Source organism: Macaca fascicularis, chromosome 10 (genome assembly GCF_037993035.2).
Source record: "Macaca fascicularis isolate 582-1 chromosome 10, T2T-MFA8v1.1".
Lineage (NCBI taxonomy): Eukaryota > Metazoa > Chordata > Mammalia > Primates > Cercopithecidae > Macaca > Macaca fascicularis.
In genome coordinates, this window is record NC_088384.1 from 103,036,496 (window position 1) to 103,051,195 (window position 14,700).

The 14,700-nt window shown below is 44.6% G+C and overlaps 1 protein-coding gene across 3 annotated transcripts in view; it reads left to right on the top strand.

Annotated features, from left to right (window-relative positions):
• EYA2 (EYA transcriptional coactivator and phosphatase 2) overlaps positions 1-14,700 on the top strand; it is a 299,242-nt gene that overhangs the window by 91,745 nt on the left and 192,797 nt on the right. For all 3 annotated transcript variants that reach the window (XM_005569260.4, XM_074005470.1, XM_065523240.2), the window contains exon 2: positions 5,597-5,715. In XM_005569260.4, the coding sequence (XP_005569317.1) occupies positions 5,607-5,715 (109 nt within the window). In that variant the 5' untranslated portion in view covers positions 5,597-5,606. The remainder of the gene's footprint in view (positions 1-5,596; positions 5,716-14,700) is intronic.

Genomic DNA, 14,700 nt, shown 5'->3' on the forward strand with positions numbered 1-14,700 from the left:
CAAAAAGAAATTATTTGGTAAATATGTAAGGATATTTTGTTCTACAAAAGACAATAGAAATAAAGAAAACAGACAAATGGAAGACTAAGAGAAGAAATTTACAGCATTCAAAAAACACAATGAATACCTAGACTCTGTAATGCACTCCAGCAAATCAATAAGAAAAAAAAAAAAAAAGATAACCCAGTAGAAAAATGGGCAAGCATAAAAGATCTGAACAGGCAATTTCCAAACATTCATATGGCCTACAATTATGTGAATATATGCTCAAACTCACTAGTAATCCTAGAAATGAAAATCAAAACAACTATTAGATATTGCTTTCCACGCATCAGTTTGGCAAAAAGTAGAAAGTGGGGCAGTGCCAAGTGTTAGCTGGAATTTGTGAAACTGGAATGCTTATGTACTTCTGATGGAATCTAGAATGGCACAGGAATTATGAAGAACAGTCTGCTAGTACTTGTTCAAGTTCAGTTCACATATGCTCCATAACACAGAAATCCTCCACCTTGGATATAAATACATTTTAGGAATGTGTGTGTATATAGTGTATATAGTGTAGGGAGAGATACTGCATTTTAAAAAATGAAGATGAATGGAGATGTTCATTGCAGCATTGTTTATAAGGTGGCTGAGAGATAAAGGCTACCTAGCTGTTCACCACCAGGGCATTGCTTAAATTCAATAGAGTGGGTGTACAATATAGAATTATAACTATAAGCTAGATATGCATCCAGTAATATGCACATTTTTAAATCTGCAGACTGAAAATAAAAAGCCTTCTAAACAGAATGAGATATTGTGCACATTATTCATTAAATTAAAACACATGCCACACATAAAATAACATGGCATCACTTATAAGGAAACATTTACATATTTAATATGTCAGAGTCATTGTCTAGGGTGTGGTGGAAAATAAGAATAACTTTTAAAAATCTTGTTGGAAGAAGGTGATGGCTCAAATAAGATTTCCTCCCTCCCTGTCCCTCTTTCCCTCTTCCCCTTCTTTTCTCCCTTCCTCCAACAGTTGGTAATTGGATGATGGAATGAACAAGATTCTGTGTCAAGTGCTGTGGAGGAAATAAAGATGATTTCCCCATTGGCTTGGCCTTCAAGAACCTTAGGCAAGGACCTAAGTTGAATACACCAGAAGCCTTAGTAACAATACTCTGTCCCAGAGTTCAGACTCACAAACACATTCCTGCTCTGCTTAAAATCAACAAATGCTCTTTTGGATGTGTAAGAGCTCTTAAGGATGACAGCAACACCCAGTAAAGTAAATAAGTTACATGTCTGAGGCCAGAAGTGTCACACTGCTGTCTCCTTCCTTAGCAGGCTTTTCTGATAATACATATGACATAGCTCTCAAATGCAAATGCCTGTAGGGAACAGGAGGAAATACAAATGGAAAAAGAGGGTCAAATGTAAGAGAGCAGGGAGTGGTGGGGACTGTGACAAAATGGAGTCCATGTACCTTGACTTAATTGGGCAGCCACTGTTCAGTGCCAGTTGGCTGCTGCCACGCAAGAATAAGGCAATACTCTTGTAGTTTCAACAAAAGCTGAAAATCTAGATTTTTATGTGAAATTGTCTCATTTTTAAATATTGGCAACTACCTCAAATATTTTTAAACCCCAGGGAGTGGGGGAAACAATTCACTTTGTTTTTAACCAGATTTGGTCAGTTGGCTAACAATTTGCTACTTCTAATACTCTCATAGCATGTGGATATCTGGAGACTAGTGATATTTTTTAACCTCATTGTTTATTTTTTTTTAACCTTTAATTATTTGCACACACCCAAAAGAATGAAGGGAATTAGTTTAGACAAGATGCAAATTTCTGGCACCTGTAGCCAGATAACAGCTACAATGTCTGCCATTTGCTAAGCACCATACGATATGCTTTGATGTATCAGAGGGAGCAAGACAGCTAGGCCTCTATCCTGGAGTGCCTGTGGCGTTTGAGAAACAAAAAAACAGGTACCAGGATGCATGTATATGTGGGGACATTTTAGGACTCAACATTGATATAAACATTGTATGTATGTGTCTGTGTGTGTGTACATATATATACACACATATATACACATATATATGTGTATATATGTGTGTGTATATATATATACACATATATATACACACACATATATGTATAGTAGAGAGAGAGAGAATATAAACATGTAAACACTAGAGCTGATTCGTATGTGTGTTAGCCCGTTTTGCATTGCTATAAAGGAATACCCGATACTGAGTAATTTATTTTTAAAAAAGCAGTTTATTTGGCTCACGGTTCTGCAGGTGGTACTAGCATGGCATCAGCATCTGCTCAGCTTCTGGTGAGGCCTTGGGAAGCTGTTACTCACAGTGGACGGTGGAGGGCCAGCAGGCACATCGCACAGTGACAGAAGGAGCAAGAGAGATGCCCGGCTCTTAAACAACTAGTTCTCCTGTGAACTAATAGAACAAGAGCTCACTCATACCATGGAGAGGGCACCAAGCCATTCATGAGGGATCCACCCCTATGACCCAAATTCCTGCCACAACACTGGGGATCACATCACGTTTTAACATGAGAGTTGAAGGGGACAAAGCCCAAACCATATCAGGGTGGGATTCTCTCATCAGATCAAAACGTCCTTATACAGAAAGTATTTCCTATGTGCAAGCCCTGAGATAAGGGCTTTCTTATTTAAAAATTAAGTGTTCCAGGCATACAAAGATGGATAAAACATACAAAAATAGGGTACCCGGCATCCTGCTTACCTGATAGAGGGGTTGGCAAAGTTTTGCTGCCAGATACTAAATACCTTCGGCTCTGCAGGCCACACATGGTCTCTGTTGAAACTACTCCACTTAACACTGTGGTGTGAAAGTAACCACAGACAGGATAGTAAACCAGTGAGCAGGGCAGTGTTCCAATAAAACTTTACCTATGGACACTGAAACGTGAAATTCGCATCATTTTCACATATTATGAAATAGTATCCTTCTTTTGATTATTTTGCAACCGTTTAAAAATGTGAAAGCCGTTCCTGACTCACGGGTCACACAAAAACAGTTGTGGGCTGGATTTGGCTTACGGGCCATAGGTAGTGTCAGCCCCTGAATTAAAACACTACACAGTCGAAGCCCCCCAAGTGTTACTTCCAAAATTATATCCCCTCCTACCCCCAGAGTTAGCCTTTCTCTTGAAAACAGTGTTGATCATTCCTGAGTGTAATTTTCTTTTTGTGGAATGCATCTGTGTCCATTAACAGTACAGTTGGTTCCAATCCAAGGATTCAGTTAACTACAAATCAAAAATATTCAGGGGGTGGGGTGAGCACGGTGGCTCACGCCCCTGAGGCCAGGAGTTCAAGACCAGTTTGGCCAACATGGCAAAACCCCGTCTCTGCTAAAAATAAAAAAATTAGCTGGGTGTGGTGGTGTATACCTGTAATCCCAGCTACTCGGGAGGCTGAGGTAGGAGAATCACTTGAACCTGGGAGGCAGAGGTTGCAGTGAGCCCAGATTGTACCACTATACTCCAGCCTGGAAGACAACAAGATTTTATATATATATATATATATATATATTTTTTAATATATATATATATTCGGGGCAAAAAAATATAAGAATAAAAATAATATATATTTTAAAACAGTGCATATAACAACTGTTTATATAGTGTTTACATTGCATTGGACATTATAAGTAACCTAGAGATTATTTAGAGTATGTGGGAGGATGTATGTGGGTTATGTGCAAATACTCTACCATTTTTTATAAGGGACTTGAGCACCTGCCAATTTTGGTGTCCATGGCAGGGGGCGGGAATGGCTCCTGGGATACTGAGGGGTGGCTGTATTTTTGAACTTTATTTTGAATAAGCATTTAAGTTGCTATTAAAATAGTGCTTTTTTTTTTTTTTTTTTTTTTTTTACATGAATCACCTTTTTTAATCTTCACCATGACCATTTTCCAGATGAGAAAACTTTTGACTGAGAGCAGTTTGGTACCTTGCTCAAAGTAGTGGGTAGCCCACTGGGATTTGAATTTGCAACCTTTTTACAACAGGATCTGAGTTTATAAGCAACACACCACCGATCGCTACATTGTGTTTCATTAACCGAATAATAACTGATCTTGCCAAGGATGACCTTGTGATAATGATGTGCTCACAGTAAATTTAGCCTTTCTCTAAAGACAACTGTGGGTTAAATGTTACTGGTTGTAGTTTAGACCTTGGAAAATTGCTACACCATGTATAGTAGTGTGTGCATTAACCAGAAACCTCATTTTCTAAACCCAGTGGGTGGGAGTTTATTTATTAATATTTATTTTGAGACAGGGTCTCACTCTGTCACCGAGGCTGGAATGCAGTGGCACGATTACAGCTCACTGCACCCTCCATCTCCCCTGGCTCAGGTGATCCTCCTACCTCAGCCTCTTGAGTAGCTGGGACCACAGGCATGTGCCACGATGCCCAGTTAACTTTTTTGTATTTTCGTAGAGATGGGGTTTCGCCATGTTGCCTAGGTTGGTCTCAAACTCCTGGGCTCAAGTGATCTGCCACCTCGGCCTCCCAAAGTGTTGGAATTGAAGGCATGAGCCACTGCGCCCGGCCAGAATTTAGAAGGAGCGACTACCAACATGGTGCAAGAATTGGAAATATTTTCAATTAAAAAATGAGAAAGACCAAAGGAGACTTCATCCCTGCTCTCCCCCTGCCCACCCCCCCTAGCATATTATAAAAATCATGGGTAATTCAGGAGCCAGTATGTTCTCTCTTGGTCAGGACCACAGTGATGAACTGTGGAGTATTGCCACCAAGAGAGCTGTTAATGATGCTGATGCCTTTTGAGCTTTTCTCTGTCCGTGCGAGTAGTACCATGTTTGTTTGTTTTGAAATGGAGTCTCATTCTGTCGCCAGGCTGGAGTGCAGTGGCGCGATCTTGACTCACTGCAATCTCTGCCCCCTGGATTCGAGCGATTCTCCTGCCTCAGCCTCCCGAGTAGCTGGGACTACAGGCATACGCCACCATGCCCGGCTAATTTTTCTATTTCCTTTAGTAGAGACGGCGTTTCACCATGTTGTCCAGGATGGCCTCGATCTCTTGACCTTGTGATCCACCCGCTTCAGCCTCCCAAAGTGCTGGGATTACAGGCGTGGGCCACCCCACCCACTCTCTTAACCACAGTCAGCTCCACGTTCTCCCTAAGCCTCTGGCTTTTGGAAATCTAAATCCAAATGCTCCCTCTCTGCCTATCTCTCTCCTCCTCAGCTGGGAAGTTGCCCTGGTTTGCTCTGGCTCATTTATATGACATTGAAAAGAGACCAAAATATAATTTTTCTAATGGCAAAATACAGCAAGAAGGAGGGGAATGTTTTAATCAACTGGGTGTATTCTCCAGCGGGGAGCAAGAACTTCATTTTAATTTCTCATTTCCCTTTGATGAAAACTTCAGTGAATTTTTATCATGTGGAATTTATAAGAAGGCTGGGTTTAGGTAATCAGCTTTAATATTTATACTCTTAGGGAAAGAAATAGGAATCATTAGCAAGCATGCATAATTAATGAATAAATTATATTTCCCTTTGTTTTCTTTCAGGTACAAGGAAATGCTAGAACTAGTGATCTCAGCCAGCCTCACTGTAAACAGCGCTTGTCTGGAGAAACTGAAGTTTCACCGTGCTGGCGTCACTGTGTGGACTCTGAGTGACAGAGAAGGTAGGCTTCCTGCTGTGAGTTTGGGTCAACAGGTGTGGTGGTCCTAGGTCACCCTGAGAATATCGTAAGCGACAGACACGCATCCTTTCCAAAGTACTGTCCTTAGGACAATTTCTCCCCCTGCCATTTAAATGCTTGCCTCTGAACCAAAACTTTGGCATGCCTCTCTGACAATTCTGTCTCATCGTTAGAGATAAAAATATGCTCGTTTGTATCTTGAACTTCCTTTCTTGGTCTCCAATTCCAAGAAATGCTGACACCACCACAGATGATAGTCACTTTGGGGTGAGTCCCAGGCCCAGCCCTTGGATGTGTTTTGCAGTGTCTGCTTCCGGCTTTGAGCTCTGTCCTCTACTCTGTTCTGCCATCCCCTTGTCCAAGCAGGCATCTTGCTTACAGGGGTTTCACATTAGGACAAGAACTCGTCTGCCTCTTGCTTTCAGGTCGGGTTGGAGTCAAGGAAGCAGAGAAGAATCAAAGTTGTTTAAAAAAGTATTGGCAAATGATGCAGTCGAACTAGTTTTCACTAGAACAATTCCAGCTATTGTTTGTTCTGTTTCGGATCTGTCAGCCTTCCTGGTAGAGCTTGGAGTTAGCAAAAGGCATTAAGCTATTATGTTTAACCATTGGGCTTAACCCTTTCTTTGGCTGGCTTTGGGATTTGCTGCTGGTGTCCTGAGACCCCCTCGTTGTTTTTCCTTCACTATCTGTTTGACACCAACTCATGGGGCACAAATGCTGTGTAACTGTCTTGGAAAACCAAAGTGACTTGTGTCTAGTGGAATATAACATCACAAGGAATTGGCTTTGAAGCCAACCCAGGCTCCCATGAGTAATTATTGCTGTCAGCAAGACAATGACATTTCTCCTTACATGCTGGTTACAGAGCTGGAACTGCACTGATGAAAGTACCACCAAGTGGCTTGGGCTCTCATGCCAAAACTGGATGGTGAAGAGCACACCCTCATTCTTCCTGGCACTTTGGACCATTCTTGTAAACCGCCCTGGGGCCTTTGAGAGTTTAAGAAAATGTACTGAGCCCTGTTCAAAGACAGTCATCATTTTCTTTCCAAATAGAGACACAAGTCCACTTAAGTAGAGACACAAGTCAACTGTCTTCATTTGAGAGCCGGTAGTAACAGGAAAGGGCATAGGCTGCTGAGTGGGGAATCCCAGCCCCACTTCTTCTCAGCCAAATGATCTCAGGCAAACCGTTTAACTTTTCTGAGCCTCAGTTTTCTCACCTGTCAAATGGGGGCATAATGGCATACTTCATAGGGTGCCGATTACAAGGAGGAAGTGAGGTGATGGGATGTAAAGTGTCTGGTACACCTTGGGGGCATGGTGCATGGTTAAATGTACCATTCCATCGTCGTTCTCCTCTGAACCAAATAACCACAGTAAATTCAAAACCGTGGTTGCACACAGGGCAGCCCGTAGCCACATCTGGCCCTGGAGTTTGTCTTTGTTTGGTTTACACTATGTTTTAAGTAAAAGTGAATTTGTAAAAATTGGGAGCACTCACATACAAATCTGGAGTTCTAGTTTCTCTTAAAAGGCTGAAGGCTGGCTAGGAGCAGTGGCTCACACCTGTAATCCCAGCACTTTGGGAGGCTGAGGCAGGCAGATCACGAGGTCAGAAGTTTGACACCAGCCTGACCAACATGGTGAAACCTTGTCTCTACTAAAAATACAAAAAGTAGCCGGGCATGGTGGCAGCTACTTGGGAAGCTGAGGCAGGAGAATTGCTTGAACCTGAGAGGCAGAGGTTGCAGTGAGCTGAGATCGCACCATTGCACTCCAGCCTGGGCAACAGAGTGAGACTCCGTCTCCAAAAAAAAAAAAAAAAAAAGGTCTGAAGGCTTCAGCAACTCTAGGCCTCCACATTCCCTGCTGGCTGCCACTAGTAGGAGCTGAGAGGCAGCTGTCCTGTAGGTGAATCCGTGCCTCTCCCTTTTGTCCTTCATTTTTATGAGCACCTACTTTCTGCCAGGCACTGTTCAAAGCAACATAACTCTAGATTCATTCTCCCCCTCCCTCTCTATCACCGTCAGAGCAAACACTCGGCACTTGTCATGTGCCCGGCATTACTCTATTTAACTCATTTAATCTTCACAACTCTAAAAAGTGGGCACTGTTATTATCCCCATTTTACAGATGAGGAAACCAAAATGCAGAGAGGTCAAGCAGCTTGATTGAGATGGCACAGATAGCCCAGATTTGAACCTACATAGTCTGACTTCAGAGTTTATTCTCCTGATCAGTACTCTGTACTGTTTCTCATTTAATTATTATACAACTACTAGGCTATGAGCCCATTTTACAGACATGGAAGTTGGGGCATGGAGGAGTTACGTAACCAGGTTAAAGTCATACCAGAATCAAACCCAGGCACTCTGGTTCCAGAGTTCTCGCTTGTAAACCATTTCTAACTCACTTTCTGCCAAGCCGTAAGAGTCTCCAGACCCTAGATCTTCAATTCTCGCACAGTGGTGAAATCCACAGACACACTCCTTTTTGTGACCTGGAGCTGTCAGTGTCCTTTCTACTGCCCTGGAACAAGCTGGCTGCCATGGTGAAGGCTTTGAGGGTGGAAGCGATGGGGCAGAGAGAGGTTGCTCCCAAATTCAGAGCAGGTAGCGCCAGGGAGGTCAGGTTACACACACACACTTTCTTTCTCATGGGGCAGGTGGTGAGCTCCAGAGACTCTGCAGGGAACATTCCACCCTGGAGCATGACCCCCAAGTGCCGGATTATGCCTCTCCCGCTGCCTGGCCTCCTGTTCTCCCTCGTCCTGGGCCATTCCTTCTATTACAGAGTCTTTACTAGGTGGCTTCAAAGATCCTACTCAAAGGAGGACCCCAGAGAGTCATGAGTCACAGGACCCGCACTCAGGGGGATTCTGGAGGGAGCCAAGAAGCTCCCCAGTGGCTTCCGTTGCATTCTCACCTCTGCTTCTTACCGGCCGTGGGACCCTGGCTAGTGGCCTAACCTCCTTGAGACCCATTTGCCCCATCTGTTTAATGAGAGTAATTATTCCACCGACCTCACAGACTCAATGTGAGGATGAAATAAGTTAAAACAGGGAGTGGTTTATATTAAGTTAAAACTTATTCTATGCTTTTTAAGCACACTAAGTTTTAACTTAAAAAGTATAGAATAAGATCTGAATTCCTTATCCTTGACCACCAGGCCCTACTTGTCTATCCCTGGAAGCCTCCCAAACTCATCTCCCTCCCTATCGCCTTTGCTCCTTGGGCCCAGCCCCTGGCCCCTTTTCCTTTGCGTTAACTGAGAAGCATGATTCTACGCCCTGGACCTTTGCACCTGCTGTTTCCTCTGTCTGGACCAGTCTTCACCCAGGCTCTGCAGGACCAGCCCTCCCTCAGTTCTCATCAGAGAGGTCTTTCCTAATGAAAGGAACTACCCCTTCCTTCCTTCATTTGTTCGTTCATTTATTGAACAAATGTTTAATCAGCCATGTGCCTGGCACGGTTTTAAGTACTGGGGAGACAGCATGGCAAACCCTATCCTCATGGAGCCCACACTAGGGTGCTGACAAAGCAAAAAGCTGACAATGACGATAAAGAAGTATATAGCACGTTGCATGGTGATGGGTGCTGTGAAGGAAAAAAAGCAGGGGAGGAGGATGAGGAATGCAAGGGTGGAGGGTTGCAGTTTTTGTTAGGGTGGCTAGAAAAGAGCTCCCTGAGAAGATAACACTTGAGTTAAGACCTGTAGGAGGTAAGGGAGGGTGCCAGATGGCTACACAGAACAAGAGCCTTATGCACAGAGAAGACAGCAAGTGCAAAGGCCCTGAGGCAGCAGTGTGCTCAAAAAACTTTACATATATTAATACAAACATATATACATATACATATGTAAATTTCTATTCCTGTTTAGCATGCAACTTAGTGTCTGGCTCATGGTAGATCCTTAAAAATTATTTCTGGGTGAGTGAAGGGGTGGGTGGATGAAGACAGAGTGGTGCTGAGGAAGCCCAGATAACTTTAGAGGCATATTGGCTCTGAATCCTTAGTAAAGTTTCCTTCACTTCCCCCTGCCTCATTTTCTACATTTGCATCGTACTGATAATAATTTCCTTACTGGGTTGTTGTGGAGAATAGAGAGATCATGCTCATACAGTCCTTGGCACAGTAACCCTGGTTTGTTTGTAGGAACCACTTGAGAAATATTACCTATTATTCTTTACGATTCATGGGAAAAATGGATTTGAATTGTATCCTGTCTCTGGGAAGGGGTGGTGGGGAGTTACCCTGAATAGAGGAAAATTTTTCTTTTAAAATGCAAATGCATTTTTCAGAAACTGATGCTCTAATCTCATTAAGTGTTTCCAAGGAGCTGCTCTCACTTCCTGCACCTCCTCTGCCCTGGGCGTGACAAGACCTCATTTTCAGTTTCAGTCTCACCGGTTCCAACCTGGAGCTGATGGGTTTTGATTCATTTCATCCAAGCCAGGCTGAGCTGCCCAGACCTTCGCCCAGGTACTGGCCTGGGGAACCACATGTCAGCTTCATGCTTCTCACCTTTAAGGCTTTTGTAGTCGTTCACACCCAGAACAACCTCTACCTGTGCGGAACAGAAATCCCGTTTTGTGGGGGCAAAGGGTGCATTAATCCCATCGTAGCCTCCACAGGTAAAGAACTTCCATTGATGGCAGTAGCTCACAAATGTCACAGTCTCGAACCACTTTCTGTCGTGTATTCAGACCACCTCTATGGCCACTTGGTACTAATTTGTTCTTTTTTTTTTTTTTTTTTTGAGACTGAGTTTTACTCTTGCCTCCCAGGCTTGAGTGCAGTGGCGCGATCTCGGCTCACTGCAACCTCTGCCTCCCAGGTTCAAGCAATTCTCCTGCCTCAGCCTCCTGAGTAGCTCGGATTACAAGTGCGCACCACCACACCCTGCTAATTTTTGTATTTTTAGTAGAGGAGGGGTTTCAGCATGTTGACCAGGCTGGTCTCCTGACCTCAGGTGATCCACCCGCCTCGGCCTCCCAAAGTGCTGGGATTACAGGCGTGAGCCACAGTGCCCAGCCTGTTGTTTCTTTAGAACAACTCCTTTGAAATAAATTCATTTTAAAAGGATGACTTAAACCAGTTCCAGAAATGAAGAGTTATGACTTTGATGGTCTTGTTGTGATTCTAATGTGCATAAAATTAATTTGCAATGTTTTCAGTCAAAGAGGGAGTATTTGTAGACTCCCGAAAACCATTGCACTCTAGGACTTGCCGCCTCATTCCTTTCTGTCCTCAGTGGCACCTCCCACAAGAGACAAAGGGCTTGCTCATGGTCACAGAGCCTCTCAGTGAGAGTCAGAATTGGGGCACACACTTCTGGACGCCTAGCGTGGTGTCTTTCCAGCTGTCCCTGTCCTAGTATGGGAGTGATTTAAATCACCCGCACGAGGAAGATGAACTGATACAGTTGACAGACGTATACCTTCATAGCAGAGACCCGCCTCAGGACATCTCGCTGGCACTACAGATTGTCTCATCTCTCTGGGAGATCCCTTAGACGCCGGCCCCTGGGGTCCAATTAGGCAACATAACAGCGGTTGCTGCTTTCAGAATCATTAGCTTCTTAATCCTCCCAGTGAGAGGTGAAAAAAGTGTGAACATTCAAATTGGGCTCATGGATTTAAGTGGCTTAACCAAGGGCCCCCAGGAGAGCTGAAGCTAATAATAGCTCCTTTGTGCTCAGCACTTAACCATTTGCCAGGTACCTGTCCCATCTGCATATGTGCAAGATACTGCCCCAATTTGCAGATGAGAAAACTGAGACTCAGAGGGAAGAGGTGAAGGGCACAAGGTCTCATGGCCATATTGCAGCACAGCCAGGATTTAAATTTGGATCTGACCCCTTAAGCCTATGTGTTTTCTTTGGAAAGAACATCAACAAATTATGAGAATGGGTTGTAGATTTGGCCCATAGTAGGTGCATGATAAACATTTGTTGACTGCATGAATGAATGTGTGTCCTCGGGTAAGTTGCTCCACACAGTCACTCACATACACAATTGCACATAGTGTGCACTCAGTACACACAGACTGAAGCTTTAATTTCCTCTCTTAAAACTGGATCTTTTGCTTTGCACATTTATGTTGTCTTCGTGGCCCCAATACGCACTTGAGTTTGTGTCTTCTGAAATGGAGATTTCTTTTAATGAACCCCAAATTGTGATAATGCTTAGTGATGTGTAATTTTGTATTAGCCAGTGGTCTAAACTCTCCTCAAAATGTGGTCTGTGAACCTGCAGCATCAGCATCACCTGGAGGCTTCCTTGACCAACAATCAGAGCCTGTGTTTTAATAAGATCCCCAGGTGAATCCTGGTTCCAGGTGCGCTGGTCTCAAATGTCCATTGCTTCCTTTGCACCTTGTTATAATTGCAGTTAAGTACTCATTTGTGTGATTATTTGTTTGTCATCCATCTCACTCACTAGACAGGAGGCTTCAGCTCCATAAAGACAGGGACCCTGACTGCCTTGGCTCACAGTATTAGTCCATTCTCGCACTGCCATAAAGAAATACCTGAAACTGGGTGATTTATAAAGAAAAGACTTTTAACTGGCTTACAGTTCCGGCCTCAGGAAACTTACAATCATAGTGGAAGGTGGAGGGGAAGCAGGCTCATCTTCCATGGCTGGAGCAGGAGGAAGACAGGGGGGTGGCAGGTGCCACACACTTAACCAGATTTTGTGAGAACTCACTATCATGAGAACATGATAGAACTCACTCACTATCATGAGAACATGAACCTACGGGAAAATCCATCCCCATGATTCAGTCCTCTCCCACCAGGCCCCTCCTCCAACACTGGGGATTACACTCACTATTGTAACCCAGTTCTGAACTCATGCCTGGCACTGAATGAATGAATGAATGAGCTCAGCCCAGAGGCTGTGGCCATCTGCTCAGCTGATCCCTCTGTCCTCACCCCGAGGAAGCTTGGGAAGAAGAGGAGGCTTAGAGTTTAAAATTCAGAAGGAAATAGAGGAGGCACTCTGTCCTCCCTACTTGACAGCCAGCTAGCCCATTATGCATCAGCCACAGCCCCTTCATCCTGTGGGTCCATTCTCAAGCCCTGGGGGAGGATGAAGAAGGGGCAAAGCTCAGAGTAAAACAGATTTGGTTCTGTTGGGCACCAGGTCATTAGAGCTGCTTTCACTACCAGCAAAGTGGATCAAAGTTGCCATCAATGACTCCTCCGTTGACCTTGACCTCATAGCCTACATGGTCCAATATGAATCCATCATGGCAAGTTCAATGGCACCAACAAGGTTGAGAGCAGAAAGCTATGATCAGTGGGAAGTCCATCTCCATCTGCCAGGCACCACATTCCAAAGGGGGCATTGCTGCCACTGAAGAAGTTGCTTTCATCACCCTAGAGATGCTTGGGGCTCACCTGAAGAGTGACATCAAAGGGCATCATCTCTGTCCCTTGTGCTGATGGCCTGTGTTCGAGATGGGGGTGACCTACTCCCTCTAGATTTCCAGCAAGCCATCTGCTTGTCCCCCCAAAAGGATCTATGACAACCATGGCATCATAAAGGTACTCATGACCACTGCCTGTGCCCTCTCTGCCCCTCTGGCAAGCTGTGGTGCGATGGCCATGAGACTGCTCAGAGTGTATTCAGTGGCACTGCCAAGGCTGTGGCAAGGTCATTCATGAGCTGAATGGGAAGCTTTCTGACACAGCCTCCTGTGTCCCCACCCTCAGTGTGTCTGTCCAGGATCTGACCTGCCATCTAGAAAAAGCTATTGAGCACAGGGACATCAAGAAAATGGTGATGCAGGCACCTGGGGGTCATTGAAAGGAATTCTGGGCTACACTGAAGACCACGTTGTGGCTTGCAGCTGTGACAGTGATGCCCACTCCTCCGCCTGTCGCACCGGGGCTGGCGTTGCCCACAATCACCAGTTGGTCAAGCCTACTTCCTGGTACTGTGATGACGTTTGGCTACAACACCTGCAGGGTGGACTTCCTGGTCCACGTGACCTCTGAGGACTAAGAGCTCTGGACCACCAGCAAGTGCACAAGAAGAAAAAAGGCATTCTCTGCTCCTGGGCAGTCCCTGCCCACCTCTGTGCCAAAGAAAAGAATCTCCACCCTTGACACTGTCCCGTGCAAGGCTCCCAAAGCAGGGAAGGAGCCTAGAGAGCCCTGCCTTGTCATGTGTATTAATGATAAAGATGATCAATGAAGTCCACACCACCCTAGCCATGGAGAAAGGAAGCAGAAAGGGAAGAAGAAGATCATTCCACATGGAGCACTCACTCTCCAGCTTCTCAATTCCCCCGGGTGTCCTGGCATGAAAAGGTTAAATGTGATTGATACCAGCAGACAACAGGAAAAAAGCCTGTGTTTTTCAAAAATCACACAATTGCCAGAGGAAAATCTCTTTGCACTTCCAAATGCCTGTTTCTCGCTTTCACAGTCTTCCTGAGGTTGCTGGGGTGGGAAAGGGAGAGTATTACAGGTCTGCGTAGTGGGGGAGGGGAACCTGTCTGCCTGGGGAAGGCAGGTTGCTCAACAATTCAGAGGAACTGGGTGGAAGCTTGAAAAGGAGCTGGGCGAGGCAAACATGCAAATCATGCCATGGAGATTGGCAGAAAAGACACTTGCCTCCAATTTATGGAATGCCGAGTTAATTCGAGCCCATAGGAATGTTGTTCCCATAGATTTAGATTTTTATGAATATTTATATATTTATGAAAGAAAACATTCAAAATGTTTAATTCAGTAACTTATGCAGTACTAAATGCACTCAAGTCATGGGCTTTTACCAGGAATGAGACTGTGGCTGCTTCAGAATGAGATAGTTCATTCTTGAACCCTGCGGAAGGAGGAAGAAGGGGTGATGGGGTACAGGACACCCCGCCTAGGAGCAAACCCAGGGTAGGGAAATCAGCATTGAGTGAGCGCCTACTGTGTGCCAGGGACTTTCCTTGACGTTCAGCT